The 24,501-nt window shown below is 39.4% G+C and overlaps 1 protein-coding gene and 1 long non-coding RNA gene across 3 annotated transcripts in view; one reads left to right on the top strand and one right to left on the bottom strand.

Moving 5' to 3' along the window:
* Positions 1-24,501, bottom strand: part of SLC27A2 (solute carrier family 27 member 2) — a 40,663-nt gene that overhangs the window by 13,411 nt on the left and 2,751 nt on the right. Inside the window, exons 2-4 of the mRNA XM_072808465.1 lie at positions 17,185-17,394; positions 12,510-12,668; positions 10,174-10,298 (exon numbers count right to left, since the gene is read on the bottom strand). Of these exons, the coding sequence (XP_072664566.1) occupies positions 10,174-10,298; positions 12,510-12,668; positions 17,185-17,394 (494 nt within the window). The remainder of the gene's footprint in view (positions 1-10,173; positions 10,299-12,509; positions 12,669-17,184; positions 17,395-24,501) is intronic.
* On the top strand, positions 5,483-18,543 carry LOC140622749 (uncharacterized). Of its 2 annotated transcripts, none has more exons than XR_012022436.1 (3): positions 5,483-5,928; positions 6,492-6,611; positions 18,426-18,543. It is a non-coding gene; the product is annotated as an uncharacterized lncRNA (long non-coding RNA). The 2 variants fall into 2 exon arrangements; XR_012022437.1 differs by lacking the exon at positions 18,426-18,543 and adding an exon at positions 8,319-8,815.

The following is a 24,501-nucleotide window of genomic DNA, read 5'->3' as shown; positions in this document are numbered from 1 at the left end:
CCAATAAGATGGACAGATACTGGTCACTCGTAAAAACTGGGCCCCTTGTGTGGCCTTTCTGAGAAGGAAATGTGTAGAGCCCAGGAGTCTCATGCAAGTATTCTTAATCAGGGTGTTCAGGAGAGGTCCCTGAGAAGCCTTTAAAACTTCATGAACCTAGACGTTCTGACTGAGTGGGAACCTATTCTCTTAATCAGCTCCCTAGGTCCATAGATCACTGAATCGATACATCTTTCTCTATTTCTCATGGTATTACATTCCAATACACCCACCATAAATGAAAAAGGTCATCAGTCAAAAATGCTTTCAATTCACCTAACCTACTGAACATTATAGCTTAACCTAGCATACCTTAAATGTATTCAGAACACATACATAAGTCTATGGCTGGGCAAAATCATCTGGCACAAGGCCTATTTTATGATACAGTATTGAATACCTCATGTAATTGATTGAATACTGTACTGAAAGCGAGAAGCAGAATGGTTTCAGGGTATTGGCTGTTTACCCTCGTGATCGTGTGGCTGACTGGGAGCTGTGGCTCACTGCAGCTACCCAGCATCATGAGAGAGGATTGTACTCTATATTGCTGGACAAAAAGATCAAAATTCAAAACTCAGCATATGGCTTCTACTGAGTGTGTGTCACTTTCACACCATTGTAAAGTAAAAAAAATCATAGGTCTAACCAGCATAAGTTGGAGACTATCTGTATTCTATTAATGATTACGAGGTACCCGTAAGTGGGGAGGCCATATGTCTGGTTTGCCAGGGCCAGTCCTGGTTAATTCATGTTGTCCTGAAGTGTTTATTAATTATAGTCCTTTCACTCTCAAATGTCCCCATTTGGACATTGAATTGCAGGGTCACCCATCTATATGGCACTGTGTTTAGTAAGTGTCAGCTTTTCAGAGACCCTGTTCCCGGCCCCACACTGCTGACCCTCACTGCAACCTCCAGGAACAAAACATCATAAATATTTAAAGAATACTGACTTTGGCTTAAAAATAACCTCCTGACCTGGGGCTTACCTGCTCTTAGGCCCATGTGAGAAGCTCCAAAGTAGCACTCCAGTGTGTACACCTAAGACCTTACGAAGCCCATATGCTGTCTGTAATCAGCTTCTTAGATTATTTTCTTTTCTAATGGGTGGTGGACATCTATCTCCCCCATTAGATTGTAAATTCCTTGAGACCAAATATATCTCTGTATCATCTGCAGTGCCTGCGCCTGTGCTTGCCTACAGTGCAATGGCTGCAGTAAAAGGAGTGACCTCTACTGGGAAGTCCTCAAGTTCTCTGTTGGGCAGTTAACAGCCAGGACAGCAGCCCAAGGGCAGAGGCTAGGGCACGGGAGGCTGCAGGTGCCTGGGGCGGCTGAGAAGCAGGCCAGCTTCACAGGTGCAGCTGGCACCTGTGGGTGGGAGCTAGCCGGGCTGTGTCATAATACCATTAGCTCGGTTTTCATCATTTCATTGTAGACTGAGGGATCCTATTACACCAGCAGAAGGGATTAAAGCTGTAAACTGCAAGTGCTTGTGCACACACACTGGGAGACCCCAGAACCTTCTGAGATGTCTGGTTCTCACCCAAGTTTTGCTCACCATTGGCTGAGAGTATTTGGTGTGACTTGAAGTTTCCTTCCCATATGAGAAACCGTATTTCCTCATTACAAAGTTCACTCCTCAAAAGAACTATCTTTTAGGTCAATGATCACGCACTTATTTTTCTTTAACCAAGGCCGAACCTTTGATTCCACATAAAGAGGGGAGAGGCCACATGTAAAAAAGCTGGAGGACTTGAATCTGTACTAGGATTTAATAACTACAGGGTGAGAGGGCAGGGTGTCCAGCGAGGAATGGGAAGCAGGTAAACAGACTAAGAAGAAAACTTTTTTTGAGGGTCTTACTGCTCCATGTCAGGCATTTGACCTTTGTCGTCTTACTCGAGTTTCTATAAAATCCTGCCAAAAGGTGATAGGTCATGTAAGTATTTGCCTCAGGGACAACTGGGTGGCTCAGTTGGTTAAGCGTCTGACTCTTGACCTCAGCTCAGGTCTGGATCTCAGGGTTGTAACTTTAAGCCCTGCATTGGGCTCCATGCTGGGTATGGAGCCTACTTAAAATTTTTTTTTGCTTCAATTGAAGAAACAGAGTCTCAAATAATGTGCTGGAGATCACACAAGTAGCAATGTAGTTGCTCTAAGAATCAAATCCAAATTTATGTGATTGCAGAGAGAGCTCTTTTCTTTAGTTAAAAAAAAAAAAAGAGTGGCACATTCACAGTTTAACATTCAAAGCATCGAAAGGCTTTTAAATGGCAGGTGCTGTCAGCCCACTTGCCTGCTCCATCCTCTGCCTTTCCTCTACCACCTGGAGCCAGACACTGTCCACTCTTGTAGCACCTTCCTCTTCTCTCCAGCTTCTAAATTATATGCTTATACTACTATCTTTTGATTCATCAATTTTAGACATTCTTTCTTTTCTTTTCTTTTTTTTTTCTTTTAAAGATTTTATTTATTTATGAGAGATGCAGAGAGACAGGCAGAGACAGGCAGAGGGAGAAGCAGGCTCCCTGTGGGGAGGCCTGATGTGGACCTTGATCCCAGGATCCCAGGATCATGACCTGAGCCAAAGGCAGACCCTCAACCACTGAGTCACCCAGGTGCCCCTATTTGTTGATTTTCTATTGTGCTAGAGGAAGTTGAAGCTCTCTATCATTTGCTTCAGTTTTTCGAATATCACAGTTTTTGGTTAACTCAATATTCAGTGCTCACATTATTTTGCTCATCATACACTACTGATGAGCCAAGGAATATACTCTGACCATATATATATATATTTTTTTACTCTGACCATATTCTTGAGTCAATTAATTTTTCCTGGAATTCACTGCCACTTGCTCATTTGCTTCATTTTCTTAGTTTCTATTCACGGGTGTTTCTTCCATCCAACAGTCTCGAAAAACTATGTTCTTCACGGTGAAATCCACCAGATGGTCTCATTTCTTTGTTCTCTTATGCTTCCTTTCAGCCCTCTGCTCCAGTCTGGACTGGTTGCTTTCCAGGCCTAGGGCTTCCTTAGCCTCTCTTTCCTGGATCCTGGATCCTCAGCTCTCTCTTCTCACTCTCCTCTTTGCATGAAACACTTTTTCTAGTGGCTTCCTAAAGGAGGGTGTATATTATTTTGAGAATTTGAATGTCTGAAAATATTCATACTGTACACTTGATTGATAATTTGATCAGATATAGAATTCTAGATAGGCAATATATTTTTTTTTCTGAGAATTTTGAAAGCACTGATCTTTTGTCTTCCAGCTTGTAGTGTTGCTATTTGCCAAGTCAAATGTTATTCTTATAGATTATTTCTTCTCTCAATGTCTCTCTCTCTCTTTTTTGGGTAGTCTTATGTTTCATTCTGGTGTAGTTTTAAAATTCTAGATTCTACTCATTTTATTGGATACTCACTTGGCTCTTTTAATCTGTCCTTCAGTTCTGGGAAGTTTTCTTTCCTTTTTATTTTTATTTTTTAATTTTAAAAAGCTATTTCTCTTCAGCGTTTTTGTTAAACAGATAGGTTGGTTATTATTGTTTTCATTTCACTTAAAAAATGTTATTATTATTTTTTCTTTTTCTTTTTTAAAGTAGGCTTCACACCCAGCATGGAGCCCAAAATAGGGCTTGAACTCATGACCCTGAGATCAAGACCTTAGCTGAAGGATCATGAGTCAGATGCTTAACTGATTGAGCCACCCAAATGCCCCTAAAAATATTATTTTTAAAGTTTTGTCTATTTTTTCTATTAAAGTGTAGTTGACATATAATGTTATATTAGTTTCAGGTATACAACAAAGTGATTTGACAATCTATACATTACTTAGTGCTCATTATGATTAGTGTCAGCACACAATGTTAGTACTTATATCATTGACTATATTCCTTCTGTGGAACTTTTTACTCCTATGAATTTTTTATACTTGGAAGTTTGAATCTTTTAATCCCCTTCACCTATTTCACTCATCCCCTCACCCCCTTCTTTCTGGCAACCACACCACTTTGGTCTCTGTATTTATGATTCTGTTTTTTGCTTGTTTGTTTATTTTGCATTTTAGATTTCACATGAGTGAGATCATATGGTATTTGTCTTTCTCTGACTGTTTCACTTAGCATAATACCCTCTGGCTCCATCTTTGTCATTGCAAATGACAAGATCTCATTCTTTTTTTATGGTGGAGTAATATTCATATATATATACATACATATATATTCATATATATATACATCATATATATACACACACACACATATATATATAATATTCTTCATCCATTCATGAAGTTTTCTTGTATTGCTTCTTTGATAATATCCTCCTCTCCATTTTTTCTGTTTTATTTTCCTGATTTTCTATTAATTGGTTGTTGGACTTCTTGGATCAATCTTTTAATTTTTTTATCTTGTCTCCCCTCACATCCATCATTTTATCTTTCCTCCAATTTTCTCTAAGATTTCTCAAGTTTATCTTCCAAACTTAATTATTTTTTTATTTAAAAATTTATTATTTTTTATTTTTAAAAATATTTTATTTATTTATTCATGAGAGACACAGAGAAAGAGGGAGAGACATAGGCAGAGGGAGAAGCAGGCTCCAGGCAGAGAGCCCAATGTGGGACTCCAACCCGGGACTCCAGGATCACGCCCTGAGCCCAAGGCAGATGTTTAACCACTGAGCCACCTAGGCGTCCCTCTTCCAAACTTTATATGAATTAAACAAGTTACATCATATTTTCATTTTTAGGAGATTTTATTAGTTTTTATTTAACAGCATACTATTCTTCTCTAACAGCTCTGAGGATATTGATTATAAGTTTTTGAAAGTTTTCTCCTGCTCTTTGAATTGATGCTGTCTCTTCTTTTCTTTTGATGATATTTCACACTGGAGGCTTTCCTCAGGTGTCTGCTGATCCTTGAGGTCTGTTCATATTCAGAAGTAAGGCAACTAAAGATGTTTGTATAGCTTTGTGAGCAGAGGGAGTGGTATTGTCAAGTGGGCTGCACTGTCCTATGACAGGGCAGTTCTACTGAGAATTAGACTTCCATATTCTCTTGCCTACAAGCATAAGTTGGCTGCTGGAGTTCTAGAAGCTGTGCAAGGGAAGGGCACTGGTAGCCTCTCTGGTTAATAAGTAGGTATTTACTCAATCTCTATTTTCAGTGCTTCACCTCTATCTTCCTCCTCCACTGGTGGGGTCCTTGAATTCAAAGCTCTTCTAGGTCTTCTCCAGAGAATCAAGCTCTATTCGTATTTGCTGCCTCTGATTTCTCAGTTTTCAGGAAGTCAGTCTGCTTCCTTCTTGTTGGTACTAGCCTCTTAGGTTTCACCCCTCTCAGTCCACGGCGTCAATGACCTTTGTCTTTCAGCTGTGTATTATGTAGTTTCCTGTGGCAATGTCTCTTAATTTCTAAGAGATGCAGCTTGTATGTCTTTTTCTTGTTCTTGTCTTTGGGAGATTTTTCAGGAGGTGAAAAGCAGAAGGCATTCACCACCTTAGAAAAAATTCCTGAGTTTCTGATCTTAACAACTAATATGCTACACGTCTGCCTGGCTCCCCTAGGAGAAAAGAAAGCACCCAATAACAGGAATGGAAAGAAGAGGATTTCTCTGCTTTACAGAGTCCTTTCTCCCTTCAGTGCATCTTCCCACTGAAGCCAAAGGGACTGTCTAAAACCACCATCTCCCCATCACTCTTCTAAGGAAGGCCTTTTAGTGGTGCTTTGTCATGTTCACATGAGTCTCAGCATAGCAAAACCCTTGTCACCTGAGCCAACCACCCAGTCTTGCCTCCAGCTATATGCTTGAAGCTTGCCCTATGCCAGGTCCTTCATTCTACTCTGCATGCACTGTTCCAGAAGACCTTCTTTCACTGCATGGCTGGTAAGCTTTTCTGCACCCTTTGAAGCTCACCTTTTGTAGTGAACCCTCTCTGATTCTTCTCTTTCCCTCTTTTTGTTTTTCTGCTTTCTTTCTCTTTTTTTCCTTGCCCCTGGCTTACCCCTGAGAGGTCAAACAGGTCACTCTCCACTCTGCTGCTAAATACCCCTCCATTGTATTTTCCATCAGAATGGAGGTGATGCAGAGGCAGAAATTTTAGGCTGGGAGAGGACCACGGAGCTTATCTGATTTTGGGGAGAAGGCAGATGATACTAGGAGGTAACAATACGGAAGTAAGCTATTCAGCAGTCCCAGGATTCTAGTCTATCTTATTTCCCCTTCCAAATATCATGACTTCTTTGTGTGGCTCCTGGAACTCTTTTCTGGTTCCCTTTTCCTTCTCCTTCTCCTCCTCCCACCCTGGTCACATGCCTAGAAAGCACCACAAAGCTTCATTTAGACTCATTCTATGGCTTAGTCCCTAATTGGGCTAGAGAAACACTGAGCTTTAGCAGTATCTTGTTCCAATAAATTTTTTTTTTTCCCTAAATGGCATTGCTTTTTAGGCAACTACACAAACAAAATGGGAGATGACAACTATACACTGTGGGAAATGAACCAGACTGGCCTTTCATTGTAAACAGGTACTCTGGATGCTAAGGCCCAAATATAACAATGGAAGACAGGTAAGACGGATAAAGAACTTTCTGCAATAGCACTGTAAAACCACTAGTTGACAACTCTGCTACCCTCCCAGTGCAGAGGGAGAGAGAGAATCTTAAGTAGGCTCTATGCCCAGCATAGAGCACTACATGGGGCTCCATCTTACAACCCTGAGATCATGACCTGAGCTGAAATAGGATGCCAGATGCTTAACTGATGAGCCACCCAGGCACCCCTAGGTCTTTTTTCCATTTTTGAGATAATTTTTGTTTAAGCATTTTATTTTACTTAATATTTATTTTTTTATTTTTTAAAGATTTTGTTTATTTATTCATAGAGACACACACAGAGAGAGGCAGAGACACAGGCAGAGGGAGAAGCAGGCTCCCTACAGGAAGCCTGACATGGGACTCAATCCCGGGTCTCCAGGATCACACCCCAAACTGCTGCACCACCGGGGCTGCCCAAGCATTTTAGATAAACATCCAACTTTAATCTTTTGCATGTGGATATTTAGTTTTCCCAGGATCATTTTTTGAAAAGACCATTCTTTCCCCACTGAATGGTCCTGGCATCCTTGTCAAAAAAAATTTGACTGTATATATGAGGGTTTATTTCTGGGCTCTCTATTCTATTCCACTAGTCTGTATTCTGTCTTTATGTTAGTATCATATTGTCTTGATTACTATAGTTTTGCAGTAAGTTTTGAAATTAGAAAGTATAAATCTCCCAGTTTTGTTTTTCTTTTTCAAGATTGCTTTGGCTATTTGGGTCCCTTGAGACTCTATATGAATTTTAGGAGAGGTTTTTTTTTTTTTTTGGTGTGTGTGTTTCCACGAAAAGTGACATTGGGATTTTGATAGGGATTGCATTGAATTTATAGGTCTCTTTGGGTAGCAGCAACATTTTAACAATATTAAATCTTCCAATCTGTAAACATGAGGTATATTTTCATTTATTTATATATTCTTTAATTTCTTTCACCCAATGTTTTCTAGTTTTCATTATACATGTCTTTCACCTCCCTGGTTAAGTTAATGCCTAAGTACCTAAGTATTTTATTCTTTTTGATGTTATTGTTTTTTTAGTTATCTTCTCAGATTGTTCATTATTTGTGTATAGAAATACAACAGATTATTGTGTGTTGACTCTGTATCCTGCTATCTTGCTGAATTCATTTATTAGTACTAATTTGTTTTAGATTTTATTTATTTGACATTTGACACAAAAAGAGAGAGAGAGAGAGAGAAAGAGAGAGAGAGAGCACAAGAGCGAGAGCACAATAATGCACAAGCAGGGGAAGCAGTAGGCAGAGAGACAGGGAGAAGAAGACTGCCACTGAGCAGGGAGCCTGCCTTGAGTCTCCACCTCAGGACTCTGGGATCATGACTTGAGCTTGCAAAGACAGATGCTCAACCAACTGAGCCACCCAGGCACCCCAATACTAACAGTTTTTTGTCTTAAGGATTTGCTATATATAAGCTTAAATCATTTAAAAAAAGTCTTTAACTAAAGGTTTTTTTTTTTGAGATAACTTTGATTATTCCTTACAATTCTTATAAGTATTTTTAAGACAAACCAGAACTCAGGGTGGGGGAGAAGCAAGAGCAAACAGAAACTCCATATTCTCTAGATCTGAGATCATCCATGAATTATACAACAAATCATAATATATTTTTTTCATAATATATTTTGAAGATATAAAACCCCAATCTAATTTTATTTTTCAGCATCTGAGACAACATTATGAGGAAAGAGAAAGGTGGAAGTCTTTATATGTGTGAGCATGTAAGCCTGAAAGAACTACATAAACAAGTTTATTTTTCTCAAGTCAACACACCCTCCCCCAGGAGACTTCTAACTGACAAAGGGGGCCTTTAAGGCAGAGAATAAAAGTTAAACAGAAGGGCCCCATATGTATTTCTGGGTTTTAATAGAGAGGCATGAAGTCTTGAGGGCCAGATGGGATACTAATGTGAAAAAAATTCAATACTGGCTTCGACAGAAATTGCTGTGGGATAGGTCCTAATCCAGCTCACAGCTAATTATGACTCTTATGAAACTATTGAATCTGCTGCCCAAACCAGAATAATATGTGCTAAGCCTAAACATTTCAGGGAAACATATTACTTCTCTTAAGTTGATCATATATCTTTCAGAATTTAGAGGTACATTCAACAAAGCTTGTTGATGCCTAGAATATGCCAGATACAGATCTCAATGCTGGAGATCTGACAGCAAACAAAGCCCCTGGTGCATGGAACTTTCATTTAATTGAGGGAGGTAGACAATAGTCATATAAACCTGTACTATGCCAGGAGAGACAGTACTGTCTGTGAAAAGCAGTCACACACGAGATGGATGGTAAGGGGTGAAGTGACATATTTGTTAATTAGTAGGAGGGGCCTCTATGATGAGCTGACATGTGGGCAGAGAATGACTGAAGTGAGGAGGGGAAGAACTGGGGCAAGAGCATTCTCTACTCTTCCTATGTCACAGCAGATGTTATATAAAGTGAACATAACAGGTACTTATAGATGGTAATTTATCAGTTTAGTCATCATCTGAGTTTGTTTTATGAGGACTGAAAGGACTAAAGGAAGCAGGATCTGGTGAGTTTACTGCATTATCTAGTCTAATGATTCTCAACTGGGGTTGATTTTTGCTTGCTAGGGAGTATCTGGCAATGTCTGAAGACATTTTGATTATCATAACCTGGGGGGAGGGAGAGGGTATTACTGGCATGTCCTGCATAGAGGTCAAAGATGACACTAAATATCCTACCCTGCACCGAATAACTTTATACAGCACAGAATGGTTATGCCCAAAATGTCAGCAGTGCTGTGCTGAGAAACCTTGATTTGGTCCCCAGGCAGGCTGCCGGGCCCCTGATATGAGTTGAGGAATTGGCAGGAGAAGTTCTTTCAAAAAACCCCATCAAGATATCTGGATATCTGCAAAATGGTGGATCCAAGGCCTCTGGAGTAACCTTGAGGCAACTGCTCCAACCTTGTTGACAGACTTAGATGATATCAAAACCACACAGGGATTTATTCAAGCAACATTAAGTAGAAGTTTCCTGTCTGCCTGTGGTATAAGACAAAGTAAGGATACAAGTCCCTGCCATCAAAGACTTTATGTCCTAGGGAGGATGGATGGTATTAAGACAAATACCTGCAATGTGACAAAGCCACAGTGGGTAGAAATCAAATGATGTAAGGGAAGGGAGTAATGACTTTTGTTATAGTGACCCAAATAGGCTTAACATATGAAGCATCATTTGAAATGGGCTCTGACAGTGAGTAGACTTGAAACAGGTAGCAAAGGAAGTAAAGGATCTGCTAGGTAGAGGGTGAGATGTGAAGACAGGTAAAGAGGTGAGGAATAACAATACTAATAGCAACTGCCACCTAATAAATCTCTACATGATGGGTGTGATGTCAAACACTTTATTATGACATGCAATTGTAGTCTAAACTGAAAACTGAGAGATATGCAAGTATCAGCTGAAGCCTTGCATGACCCAAAGTAACCTGAATTCCCATATTACCTATCTCAAAAAGAATGAAATATGGGGAGTGTTACCTGGGGTGAATTGCACAAATACCGAAGAAGTTCACCAATATACTGAATAACAGTGATGTTATATTTTCTGCAGTCATCCCAAAATTGGCTGGCTGAAAATTTGTCCCGTAAAACAAGAGTAGCACCTACAGAGAAGTGTATATAAAGTGTTAATAAAGAAATGCTACTAAAAACCTCTCTGGTTATATTTGTCATTTTTGAAAGGTAGAAACTTAAATATGAATTATAGTCACAAACAAGTTTTGAGTATTGATTATATTCAATACAAAAATCAATGAGACATGGTTTTATCCTACAGAGGCTTTCAATCTAGTGGGGGAGAGACATACGCAGACGTCTAATAAAAGTCAGTGTATAATAAATATAGAGTTCAAATGAATCCCTAAGGGAATGTGAATGAGTGTGTGTGTGTGTGGATGTGTGTGTATTAATTCTGCTTGGTTAAGAGCTGAGAAAGGCATTTTTTGGAAGAGGTAGGATTTGAATTATGTCTTGAGCAATGAATATGAAGAAAGATGAGAGAATTCCAAGCAGAGGAAACAGTGTGAACATAAAGATAGGGCAGTCCTGAAGGTGCGGGAAGATAGCCAAGACTTAGTTGGCTTGTGACTAAAGTGAAGGAGAGTGAGTGAGTCATGGGAGAGGAACCTGGAGAAGCAGCTAGGGGTACCATCATGGAGAACTTGGAAGGGCCAGGTAGAAGAGTCAGACTTAACTATGCAGGCAATGGAGAACCAGGGTCTTGAGCAAGTAGGAAAATTATTCTTTGATGGGTGAGGTAGACATAATGGCTCCCAAAGAAGTACCTGTTCTAATCCATAGAACCTGTGAATATCTACCTTACATGGCAAAAGGGACTGTATAGATGTGATTAAGTTCAGGATTTTGAGATGGGAAGATCAACCTGGATTACCTAGGCGGGACCAGTGAAATCATAAATGTCCTTGTAACAGGAAGGCAAGCAGGTCAAGGGCAGAAGGAGATGGAATGAAAGAAACCAAAGGTTGGAATGATATGTTTGAAGGTGGAAGAAGCAGCCACAAGACAAAGGATGCAGGCAGCCTTTAGAAGCTAGAATAAGTAAGAAAACGGATTTTTTCCTAGAGCTTCCAGAAGAGATGCAGCCGTGCTAACACCTTGATTTTAAGACTTCTGACCTTCAAAACAGAAAAAAAAAAAATCTGTGTTGTAAGCCACTGAGTTTGTGGCAATTTGTTACAGTAACAGTAGGAAATGAATATAATGGGTAAGAATAATACATATCAGACCCAATGTAATTATAGGCATGGAATGTAGTAAAGTGAAATGAAAAACTTGTGTTTTTTCACACTGTAAGTTTAGCTTTCTCCTAAAGATACAAAAGTCTGATGTTCTAAAAGAGGAAAAAGTTTTTTAAACACTACTTTTTCTTCTTTAGAATGTATTTATGGTACTTAAACAAATGTGTGAGGAATGGGGTTTTCCCTTTGGGAGCCTCAGAATGCTCCTGTCCTTGAAGATTCCAGCTGGATGATCAGGCCCAGTCAGTTATTCCTGGCTGATGTGGTGGCTGGTACTGATGCTGGGGTAAGTATTTTATAGCTGATCAATAAGTTGGTGAAGGAAAGACACAGAGCCTTGGGCAATCACACATGCATATATATAGATATATATATATGCATATGTGTTATTATATGTACATATATGATTCGTTAAAATGAAATGCCATGTGGAAGAAAAAAATCACGTATTTTTGTTTTTTAGTTTGGAGAGTTAGAGATGCCTTTCTGGGGGGTGGACATTGGGCTAAGCCTTAATGTATATAAGAGGCATAAAGCCGACTGAAAGGAGGAAAGATGGCAACTCTAATCTGAATGGTAAAATTCTGGAAGGAAGGAAAAGAGATGGAAAGCCAGTTATTCTGACCGGCACTGAGGAGCTGTGGGAGCAGGGAAGAGCAGAGTAGGATGGGGACAACTAAGGGAGAAGTTTAAGTCAGATGCTGATGGAGATCCACAGCAGATTTCTAAAGTTGGAAATAACAGAGGGGAATTGTTTATGAGACTTAAGAATCAAGTGTCTTAACCTGGATGAACACCTAAAATATTTTAAAGATGTTTCCTTCTTGATATCTTGAACAACTGTAGCATTATATTATCAGATAAGTAGGCATGAGAAAATATAGATTATTCTAGATACTTGCTGGTGATGTGTGAGTCAAAAAGCCTTGTTATTAACATAGAATTAAACGCTGTTCCTGGAAGACAGGAAAGTAGCCAAATTTTGTATTACTTTCCCTGTGGAGCGCATATGAATGTGTACTGGACTCCAGTGCCTTGTTGACAATAAAAACTCACCAGCCACGATACATCCATGGAGGCCTACTATAAGCGCAGCACTATGGTACAAGGGTAGAGTGGTATAGATGACATCATCTTCCTTGATCCCGCTTACATAGGCAAAGCCAGTTCCGTACCACAGGCGTTGGTGATTAATCATTGCGGCTTTTGGGAGTCCTTTGCAAAGATACAAGAGAAGGCACAAGTGAGCCAACATTGGCCATTCATACATACGGTCTGGGAGAGAGATCTGGCTTAGGAAGATCCATCATCCAATGGCTAGGGAATTGGATAGGGGAGGGCCATGATCAGTTACACCAAGAGTCAGCAAAATTTTTTTTTTGTAAAAGAGCAGAGAGCCAATGTTTTAGGCTTTGCAGGGTCATATAGTCTCTGTTAGAAATACTCAGCTCTGCTATTGTAGCTGATAGCAGCCAGCCATATAAAGGAATGAATGTAGCTGTGTTCTGATAGAGCTTTATTTACAAAAACAGGCGAGGGGGCTGTCTTTGGCCCACAGACTGTAGCTTGCTGACCCTTGAATTAGATCGTTACTACAACAGGAATTTGAAGAGAAAGGCATGAATGAATGTCTGTCAAATTTTTGCTCTGTGCCTACTGCCTAGCACAGTATTTTCAAAATTTCATTTAGCACCCATAATTAATAGGATAAGTAAAACTATATTCTCTAATCCACAGATGAAAAGGCTGAGATTCAGAGAGATTAGATTTTTCCATTCCCATTACTATCCTTCATAACCACTTTTATGAATTTCTTAGCTCCTCTTCTAGAGTTTCTTTACATAAATACAAGAAAATATGAAGAGTTGCTTATTTGTTCTTGTCCTCCCCTTCCTTAAAAAAATGCTGATTTTTTTCTGCACTTCTCTCTCTCTACTTAACGATGTATGGTGGAGAGCTGTCCAAATTTATACAAAGAAAAGTCCCTTATTTATTCATTTATTTATTCTCTCTCAGTTGCATCAAGTCCTTTGTATGTGTGTATTATAATTTATTTGCCTATTTTGCTATTGCAACCTGGTCCACATAGTAGTTTACACTATGAATGATGCTGTATTTGTAGGATAAATTTACTGAAGTGAAATTGCAGGGTCAAAAGATACATGTCTTTGTAATTTTGGCCCTGCCACATTGCCAGTTATATGGGCTGTCCCCATCCACTCTCCCACCAGCAATATCTGAGTGGATCTGTTCCTCATAGCCTTGGAGAGGTATGCTCTCAAATGTTGGGGTTTTTGCCAATCTGAAAGGTGAAAAATGGTATCTCAGTGTAGTTTTAGTATATTTTAATTTCTTTTTTTAAAAAAGATTTTATTTATTTATTTATTTGACAGAGAGAGAGAGAGCATACAAGCAGGGGGAACAGCAGAGGGAGAGGGAGAAGCAGGCTCCCCTTGGAGCAGGGATCCTGATAAGGAGCTCGATCCCAGGACCCTAGAATCATGACCTGAGCTGAAGGCAGACACTTAATTGAGCCACCAAGGAGACCCAGTATATTGCAATTTCTTAAGTATAATTTTCATAGCTTTCTTGTAAGACTCTATTAAAAAGGATATATTTATATTGTTTTCCATGGGAGTTCAGGAAGTCATGGGAGGGCATGAAGCCATTACTAAGGGGCACAGGCCTAGAAGTTAAGACCTGAGGGGGTAAATGGACTTTATAAAGAAGGCAGTTCTCTGTAGACTCAGATCCTTCCATACTTGATGGCACCTTAGCTAGGGATTTGCCTAAGAAACAGCAACTCATTGTAAGGCAGGGCAGTATGGTCAACAAACTACCATAACTGTAAACACAATTCAAAATTCATTTTCGTCGACAGTCAGCCAGTGGCGTTATATTAGTACTAATGCCCCATTCTACAATAATATTAAGAAATAGAGGAAAGCACCAATAATCAATTGTATTTACCATAGAAAAGAATTGTCTGGATTGTAAAAGTTCTAAAATGTATCTTTAAAAAAGAAATACATACACTTTGCTGCTTTGAGTTACTTTCAGAAATTTCCTAAGATTTTGTATTAATGAGGAAATAGGAATATTTGGTAACTATTATATGATTTTGTGTCAATGGTCTGAGGAACAGGGAAAACATTTTGCTTTCCAATTGCTTAAATGGTTCTTCTTTTTTAAAAATTTATTTATCTTTTTAGATTTTATTTTTTTATTTATGAGAGATACATAGAGAGAGGCAGAGACATAGGCAAAGGGAGAAGCAGTTTCTCTGTGGGGAGTGTGATTCAGGACTCGATCCCACGACCCGGGGATCATGACCTGAGTGAAAGGCAGACGCTCAACCACTGAGCCACCCAGGTGTTCCTACCTTTTTAATTTTTTTTTAAGATTTATTTATTTATTTCAGAGAGAGAGAGAGAGAGCAAGCACAAGTGGGAGCAGCAAAGGGAGAGGGAGAATCTCAAGCAGACTCCATGCTGAGCAAGCCCAACGCAAAACTCAATCTCATGACCCTGAGTCATGACCTGAGCTGAAACCAAGTCAGATGCTTAACTGATTGAGCCACCCAGGCACCCCATGTTCTTTTAATTAACTTTTACAAGAGTAACTTGGCAAATAATCTTATTCAGAGATAAGGAAAAAAATCAAATAAATATCAACCCAATTATCTTTCAATTAAATATAGATTCTGAATGTGGGATTAAATTAAGGAGTGTTCTTTTTTTTCTCCCTCAAGTGGGTTTTATTTTCTATTTTTTTCTCAATTTTTATTTATTTATGATAGTCAGAGAGAGAGAGAGAGAGAGAGAGAGAGAGGCAGAGACACAGGCAGAGGGAGAAGCAGGCTCCATGCACCAGGAACCCGATGTGGGATTCGATCCCAGGTCTCTAGGATCGCGCCCTGGGCCAAAAGCAGGCGCCAAACCACTGCACCACCCAGGGATCCCTCAAGTGGGTTTTATATTTGACTGCCAAAACCTACAATGTAAAGTTCTATACTTGCGCAGCATTAAGACTAGAACTCCCTGTAACTAAGCTGTAACTTTTCTCAATCATTTCCCCATTTTACCATTCTATTAAGAAATGAAGATAAAAGTCCCATATATCCAGGTAGTGTCTGTATGTAGGAGAAGCATTCGGTTAACTATGTCATTCCATTATTCTGTTGGCATGGCAATTTATAACTTTTGACTGATAGAGGATAGATAGACATTATGCTTTGGGCATTGGTTTTAATTTTTATTTATTTATTTATTTATGATAGTCACACAGAGAGAGAGAGAGGCAGAGACACAGGCAGAGGGAGAAGCAGGCTCCATGCACCGGGAGCCTGACGTGGGATTCGATCCGGGGTCTCCAGGATCGCGCCCTGGGCCAAAGGCAGGCGCTAAACCGCTGCGCCACCCAGGGATCCCAAGGGCATTGGTTTTAATATGTCATTCTCAGTCTCCCTTCCTCATTCACTTAAAGAAAATACTTAATTAAAGTAAGTGTAAGAAAGGAAGTCAATATTGAGGTTCAGCTCAGGTCCAGAAACTGGGCCAATAGATGGGTGCTGAGGGTCTGTCCAGGGAAAGGAGGGAGGGCCTAGAGGCTGATGTAGAGATAAAAGACTCAAAGGAACCTTTAGGCTTATTTATTATCAAATTTTCAAATTAAAATTTGAATCAAGAGAAAAGATACACATATTTAATTTTCCATTATTAATAAGAATGATCAGCATGTTGGTGCTGGCTTCCTGCCCTTTTAAATATATCCCTAAGGACTCATATTATTACATTTTGATAATATTTTCTCTGGCCTTGGGTTAGGCAGATGCCTCATGTCCGTCAAATAGAAGAATTGGGAGGTATTGTGGCAGAGAGGCCAAATGTATGAGCTGTGCAGTCAGCCTACCAAGGAGGATCCTGACAAGTTACCTTGAGAAATTCTTTACCTCTGTAAACATCAGTTTCTGGATCTGTAAAATGTGAATAAGAATGGCACCCGTCTTAGGGATGGTGGGAGAATTTTATGAACACAGACTATAAAGCTGATAGGAGAGTGGCTGGTACATTCTATCTTAAATATTGCCTGTTCCATATAGCAGTTCCAATAACACTCTTAGTTGGCAGTGTTCTTCCTTAGTGGCTCCTAAGACTACAGCTTAGAGTTGAAGGTATCCTGGATTTAGTAATACAGTATTTTATTTAGGCCCCGGGCTAAAGCCATCTTGTAAGATGTACCAAACAGCTCCAAGTCAGTGTTGCATGGGAAGATGGTGATAAAAATATTTATGTAAACATAGCTTCCATTATTGTCCTGTCATATTCTTTGGTGTCCCATTTATAATTGGTTATACATTTTTTTTAATTGGTTATACATTACATATAGACTTGGGGTATAAAGATAGTCAAAATCCAACAATCATTTAAAAACTGAAAACCTATTCAGTGCCAAATTTCATCTATTATCATAACTGTTTTTGTATTTCTTGGTTAACTGCTTTATCCATTTCACATACCAATTATGGGAAAGTATGTGTAGGTTGGAGAAACCCAAATGGGATCATGTGCTATGAAATAAGATCTGTTCTCACAGGCCAAGAGCTAAATCCTCTAAAGTATTAGTTATCTGATAAGTTTTGCCAAAGGGAAAGAACATTTAAAAACCTAACTCAACATTTAACTCCTTCAGAATAAGTCCATTTCTTTGAGGATCCTTTCTTTATTTTTACCTGTAGTTCCAGAAGTATAAATGTATAAGGCAGGAGCGGAAAAAGTGACTTCGGACCTCCACGACTCTGGAATAGCTTCTGTTGACACTTCATCCACTTTGTCTAGTAAAGAGTTGACCCCATCTGTGTTAGAAGTTCTGCTCACATAGTAGATGGACACGTTATCTTTTTTCAGGCTTGGCAGCACCTCCTCAATAGCTTCTTGTAGTTCTTAGCAAGATAAAAAAATCCAAACAAGTTAAATTAACTCAGTAAAGTTCTATTAGGGCACTAGGCTTCATATTAATTTTGTTTTCAGCATAATCATAATTTTTGCTGAAATGGGTAGATGTGACAAGTAGTGCTTATAGTTCCATAATTTTAAACATGGAATTTCCTAGATTTGAAAATATCACAAGATTCCAAGATTTGAGGGAAAGCTAAGTTTTAATGGTTTCCTAGTAGCAGATAGTTGGTTGCAATTTGTCTATACAGACAAATGGACATGTGTATAAAAACCAAGATGTGTAAGTGCATAACTTACATGCATGTCTGGTATACATCTCAAAATACTCCAGAAATGAATCTAGTTATTCCCAATAGATGTGCCCCAGTGATGAAAAAGAAAAAAATGAAAATTTTAAGGTAGGAGACGAGAAACGAAAGCAAGGCAGCCATGATAACTAACAATGATAGAAACCAACTTTATATACACACATTTTTTTTAATATTTCAGTAACAAAAAGTTCCCCTAGGAAAATTCAGCCCCTCTGAGAAATAAGCTCCAAATTTCATAAGCACATTTTCTGGTCTGAGAAAAAACAGGACTGATTAGCATGTTTTTCATACTCTAGGTCATCATATAGTAGTAGGTTTTTAAAATCATTTGAAGTGACCAACATTAAAAAAAAAATAGAATGAAACATAAATTTTCAGAGTACATCACACACAGCAAGAGCTAAGTTCTATGTCAGTTACATGAGTGTGTGGATACTGAATCACAAACAAGTATTTTTTTTTACTCTAGGCCAATGGCAAAAAATTTAAAAGGCATTTATTTAATATGCAAATCACATTTCATGTTTGCTGCTTGATTTCTGTGCCCTTTAATCATAAGATGAGATGGCCTTTAAACTTACTTGTCTTGAACTTGTGATAACTGAGATGAGTATACTTATTCTTAATAGGAAAGTGACCCAATACCCCAGGGAATTACCTTGGGGAGGCTATACCTAATTCATGTTATTTACTTTGTTTTTCAGATGTTTGTGTTTGATGTCTTCATCAAAACAAGAAATATCATCTGGATAGATTCATTTAAAATTTTTTTTAAAACACTTTAACTAGAGGACTCATGCACCTGGTAAAAATAAATAGTACAAAAGAGTTTATAGTGAAAATCAACAGTTCCATTCCCTTTCCCTCTTTACAACTCAACCTGTGGCTTACAGGCAATCACTTTCAATTTTTAAAAATTTGTTTCTTCTAAGAGTATCCTCTCTATCACCAAATGATGTGCTTTACCTGCTACCTCTTAACTGATCAATTTTCATCCCCACCCTTGATTAACTCCCGTCCACTCCCAACAATCACCATTACTACTTTATGTTGTCTAGGTTAATAGTATTTATAGCTTTTCTGATACTTCAATTCCATCTTCCCAGCTTTGTTTATGGGTTGGTTCTAAAAGCTGAACACCAACAACTGGGATCAACAAGATTGTGACTATGTAAATATTATTCACTGCAGAGTTGAATAACACACTATAATCACATTTCCTTTCATGAAGTTTTTCCCTTGAGTTTCTTGGCTATCATTCTTTAAGATTCTATTTACCTCAATTGTTTTCCACCTCCACCAGATCAGATTGCTCTCTAGTCCCTCTGCACATCAAAATATTAACCAAAAAATACTATTGTTAAAGAAACCAGAATGGTCAGAATGGTGACACTATTTCTTGCCACTGCGTTGGTTCAGGTGCTCAGGGAGGAAACTCCCTTGATCGTCCCAATAGTCTCCTGGCCAATCTTCTTGACTCTAACCTCTCCCTGATTCCAATTTATCAGCTACATTACAGCTTCTTGTTATTGTTCTCATTAAAATCTTTCAATGGCTGCTCACCCCTTGTGGTAGAGTCTACTTTCCTTATGCAGCATGTGAGGTCCTGAGGTTGAGCATGTGCGCAACTTTTCTGATGTCTCCTCGTACCATCTCTTGACCCCATTCATCTAACCACACTGATCTATGTGAACTGACTTTACCCATACTGTCACAACTCATGATCTTTATCCAGATGGTTTCATCTGCTTTGAGTGCTGTCCTACATCCTGGTCACCTGGAAAGTTCGAGATCACACTTCAAGACTCAGTCGTGGTGGCGTTTCTCTCTGTTGTCTTTCCTCCCCCTGCAAAGTGGGGTGTTCCCACAGGGGCCTGCATATATTTCTGTCAGAGGATTAGTACATAGTGCAACTTGCTTTTTCTTTTTCTCCTTAATTAGTGAAAACTTTGAGATTAAGGATCATAACTTTAAAAAAAATATCTTATTTATTTATTCATGAGAGACACAGAGAGAGGCAGAGACACAGGCAGAGAGAGAAGCAGGCCCCATGCAGGGAGCCCGATGTGGGACTCCATCCAGGGACTCCAGGATCACACCCTGGGCTGAAGGCAGACATTCAACCACTGAGCCACTCAGGCTTCTCTAAGGATCATAACTTAATCATCCTCACATGGCTGACACTAGATGAGTGCTTGATAAAAGTTTATAATTGAGAGAAGTTGCACCAAGTATTGTGTTTGGGGAGAAGAGACAGAAGAATATACTAAAACTGTTGATTTTAAAGGATTCAGATCTTATAATACTTTGACTTGGTAAAAGACAACCCAGAGGCAGTGTCATCTAAATGGAGATCTGAAATATGAACTTTCATCTTTCAGTTCAGAAACTGAGCATGTTTCTAGCAGAGGGAATAGTTTACGCAAAGGCCCAGAGGTAAACAGCATGATGTCAAAGTAACTAAAAGAGGCTAAAGTTGACTGGGGGAAAGAAGGTTGGGAGAAGAGGCCAGAATGCAGGTAGGGACCAAGTCCCTGGCATAAGTCTGGGCAAATGGATTGCAGGTAAGACCATGATACATTTTTCTTTTTTTTCTTTTTAAAGACTTTATTTATTTATTCATAGACACAGAGAGAGAGAGAGAGGCAGAGACACAGGCAGAGGGAGAAGCAGGCTCCACGCAGGGAGCCCAACGTGGGACTCCATCCCGGGTCTGCAGGATCACACCCCAGACTGCAGGCGGTGCCAAACCACTGCGCCACTGGGGCTGCCCCCATAATACATTTTTCAGCATGAAATTTACATTCCATTTTTTTAAAAAAAGAAAATGTAATTAAGCAAGTGTCATGCTTGATCACAATTCAAGCAATTTGGCATCATCCATCTTCTACTGCATTCATGTTCCTATACAGCTTTTGGTTGGCATTTAGTTTGTGATACCTTTCATAGAAGTCATATCATCTGAAGGAAAGGCCATTGCTCCTGCCCAACACAATTTCCCTACATGTTCTCTGGGCTGCTGGTGTAGAATTTGCATTTGGGCATTGACTTGAGGTTCCAGTGACTCACCAACCATATTAGGACACACCTAATCTGTCTGATAGTAGCAGCCTTCCTTTAAATAGAGGTGCTGATATAAAAACTGAAATTTGAAGGGAAATTCTGGATTTCTATAAACTATCATTTTTATATTTAGTGCCTTTCTTTAAGTCTTTTATAAATACAACTGGACCTACATGTTTTCTCCTTTGCAAATTTTGTGTAGTGTGTGTGTTAATTCTTACTGTGAAGTCTGCTTACTGAAAAGTGGCAATCAACGAGGATGCACAAGCTCTACTTGGCACAGGCTGAGCTCTTGAGAACTCTGTTCTGAGATTTACACCTAAGAATGCATTTGGTAATGACATCTGTCAGATTGCAGGGGAAGCAGACTAGATAGAGGGCAATGTTGGACATTAGTGCAGCTACACAGTGACCTTGTTCAACTGATTCTCTGATCCTGTGGGGACTTTGGGCCTGGGATGGCCCTTCAGGATTGTCCCAAACTAAGGGAAGTGGACTGTACTTTCACCCCTGCCCATGAACCAGTTGTTGGATGCAGGCTGGGAGTGGTAGTGCTTGACTTTGGGCACAATGGTGCTCTTTGAACAAGCGCGAGTCCTGGAGAGGGTCCTGGATGAGAGCTTCAACTGCCAATGCTCCCAGCAGCTGAGGAATGAGCATCTCAGTCCTGAAGGGGGGATTTGGGTTGTCCATCACAGCATCCACTACACTTTGCATCATTACTGATAACAAAGCCTTACTCTTTTTATTTGTATAGAACAATTTGTATAGTATCACATCACATAATTTTCATGAGAACGCTGTGATACAGATACAGTAATCCTGTTCCTACACATGAAGACAGAGGCTCAGTGAGCCTATGTATAGAAAGATACATATAAAATAAACAGAAATAAACTAGGTTTATGGGATTTTTGCACTCTTACACTAGCCATTCAAGTTCAAGTTTTGAAAGAGTGCCTTACTTTATATCAGATGCTGTCTACTCGACCTTCTGCTCAGTTCTGTTAAATAAAGCATGTGGATCTCCCTTTTAAGGGTAATACTGACAATATTTTGTTCATCTGTTTTGAAAAGCATAACCTTGAGTTTTACTGAAGCTTGGGTGTGAAAACAATATTCACAGAAAGTGGTCTGAATGGTGTAGCGTAGATCTGTTGGTACCTCATTAGTCGAGGTTTAAGTTGTGGATTGAAATAGAACCTCAGAGAAAGCAGTGCATACTTGAGTGATGGAAAATTGAGTGATTACATTTCCCTCCCTTCCTTAAAATCTGTTTTGTTAAAAAAAAAAGGGAAATCAAGGTAGCATATGAAGTTTCTCTGCCTTTCTCCCTTCCTTCCTTCCTTCCTTCCTTCCTTCCTTCCTTCCTTCCTTCCTTCCTTCCTTCCTGAATAAGAGAAGAAGAGAAATTTATGACTGCATGGGCCCATTACTAGAAAGCAGGGAGAGCATGCAGTGGCGAGCTGAACCAATCTTCATCACCAAGGTGGCAAGATACTACTGGCTAACCTGTCAGCTTTCTGATAGGAAAGATAGGAACAATCTAGCAGCTTGTTCTGCTACTTGACTGCCTCATTGAATGGATATCTTACTGAATTAAATAAAACACCCCAGAAATGTTTATCAAAAAAGTAGGATCTGAAAAGGAGGCAGTGGAAGGAAATGTGCTTTGATCAAAATCTCAGGATGACTGTGAAATGGTCGGGATTGAGGCTTATCTTTCCTTCATTCAAAAAGGCAACCGGGATGAGCACTGGGTGTTATTCTGTATGTTAGCAAATTGAACACCAATAAAAAAATAAATTTATAAAAAAAATTTGAAAAAAAAAATAAAACAAAAAACAAAAAAACAAAACAAAAAGGCAACCGAATCACAAACTAGTTCCTAACAGTCTTCGGAGATAGTCTGAAAACAGTTTTTCAAATGCCATTTGTAATTGTGATTTGGTATTTTTAACATTGCCAGTTTGGAATTATAGCATTTAATAACCTACTGTCTAGGGCAGCCCGGGTGGCTCAGCGGTTTAGCTCCGCCTTCAGCCTGGGGTGTGATCCTGGACACCCGGGATCCAGTCCCACGTCAGGCTCCCTGCATAGAGCCTGCTTCTCCCTATGCCTATGTCTCTGCCTCTCTCTCTGTGTCTCTCATGAATAAATAAATTAAATCTTAAAAAAAAAACCCTACTGTCTAGTCCGTACATCAACACAATACATGTTAGAACACCCCACAGATAGAGGCATGCAATCACCCGTCTCCCTCCCCACACAGAGCAAATCGCGCTGCGGTCAGAAAAGTGTTTAATCAAGGTTAAGTCCCACAAGGAATAAGTAAATCTTTAACAGGGACATACATACTCACCTTTATGTACCTATATAGCTTCTTTTTTTTTTTTTAAAGGATTCTTTTTTTTTTTTTTTTTTACTTTATTTATGATAGGCACACAGTGAGGAAGAGAGAGAGAGAGAGAGGCAGAGACACAGACAGAGGGAGAAGCAGGCTCCATGCAGGGAGCCTGACGTGGGACTCGATCCCGGGTCTCCAGGATCGCGCCCTGGGCCAAAGGCAGGCGCTAAACCGCTGCGCCACCCAGGAATCCCCTTATATAGCTTCTTAATGCTATTTTTCATTTCTCTTAAAGTTCTTATTTATGGAAACCCTTGCTTTCTAAATAGCCCTGGAATCAAGGGTAATTCTTTGTCATGAGGTTGCCAGGTTATATCAAGACTTACATAATTGTTATCATTTGGTATCCATAAGCAACCCTGTCACCCATCTACCAGTTATCTACTTCCCTATTTGCATCAGAGGCTATGGGAAGGTCCTTTTTAAATACTGGACACTTACACTCAATGTGCAGCATAATCTGAACCCTAGCTTTCTTCAGATTCAATCACATTAACACCTGATTTAAAGTGGATTTTGCTGGGGATCCCTGGGTGGCTCAGTGGTTTGGTGCCTGCCTTTGGCTCAGGGTGTGATCCTGGAGACCCGGGATCAAGTCCCACATCAGGCTCCCTGCATGGAGCCTGCTTCTCCCTCTGCCTGTGTCTCTGCCTCTCTCTCTCTCTCTCTCTCTGTGACTATCATAAATAAATAATTAATTAAAAAATTAAAAACAAAACAAAACAAATAGTCACGAAAATTCACAGCAACTGGATCAATCTTCATGATAAATGCCACTGTGCTGGTCTTTCGCATAGACTCCAGAATCTGATAGCTAGTTGGAAATCACGAACTCTTACTAGTCCACAAGCCCTGAGGCTGAAGTTCAAAGTACAGAGTTAAACTCTGTTGAATTGTAGCCACTGCAATATTTCTAAAACATCTCACTTTTATGTACTATGTTTAGGTGGTGTAAAAGAATAAGTGCCTTGGAAGTGAATAAACAACAAAAAAACCCGCATGGGCTCTGTTCCCAGCTCTCTGTTGCTAACCCGCCATGTGACTCTTGGGCAATTGATACCACCCTTCAGAGCCTTTGTTTTTTTAACCACATAAGATAAGCAGAAACTAGACCGTTTCTCAAAGCCTAGTCCTCAGACCATTTGCTTTAAAATCGTGGGAGGGAACTTGCTATAAAAATTCAGATTACCGGGTCAAACCACAGTTCTACTGATTCAGTGCTTTTGGGGGAAGGGGCTCAGAAATCTGTTTTTAATTTAATTTAATTTAATTTAATTTAATTTAATTTTATATTTTTAGAAATCTGTTTT

Source organism: Canis lupus, chromosome 32, assembly GCF_048164855.1.
Source record: "Canis lupus baileyi chromosome 32, mCanLup2.hap1, whole genome shotgun sequence".
Classification (NCBI taxonomy): Eukaryota; Metazoa; Chordata; class Mammalia; order Carnivora; family Canidae; genus Canis; species Canis lupus.
This window is presented reverse-complemented; position numbering and strand designations above follow the sequence as displayed.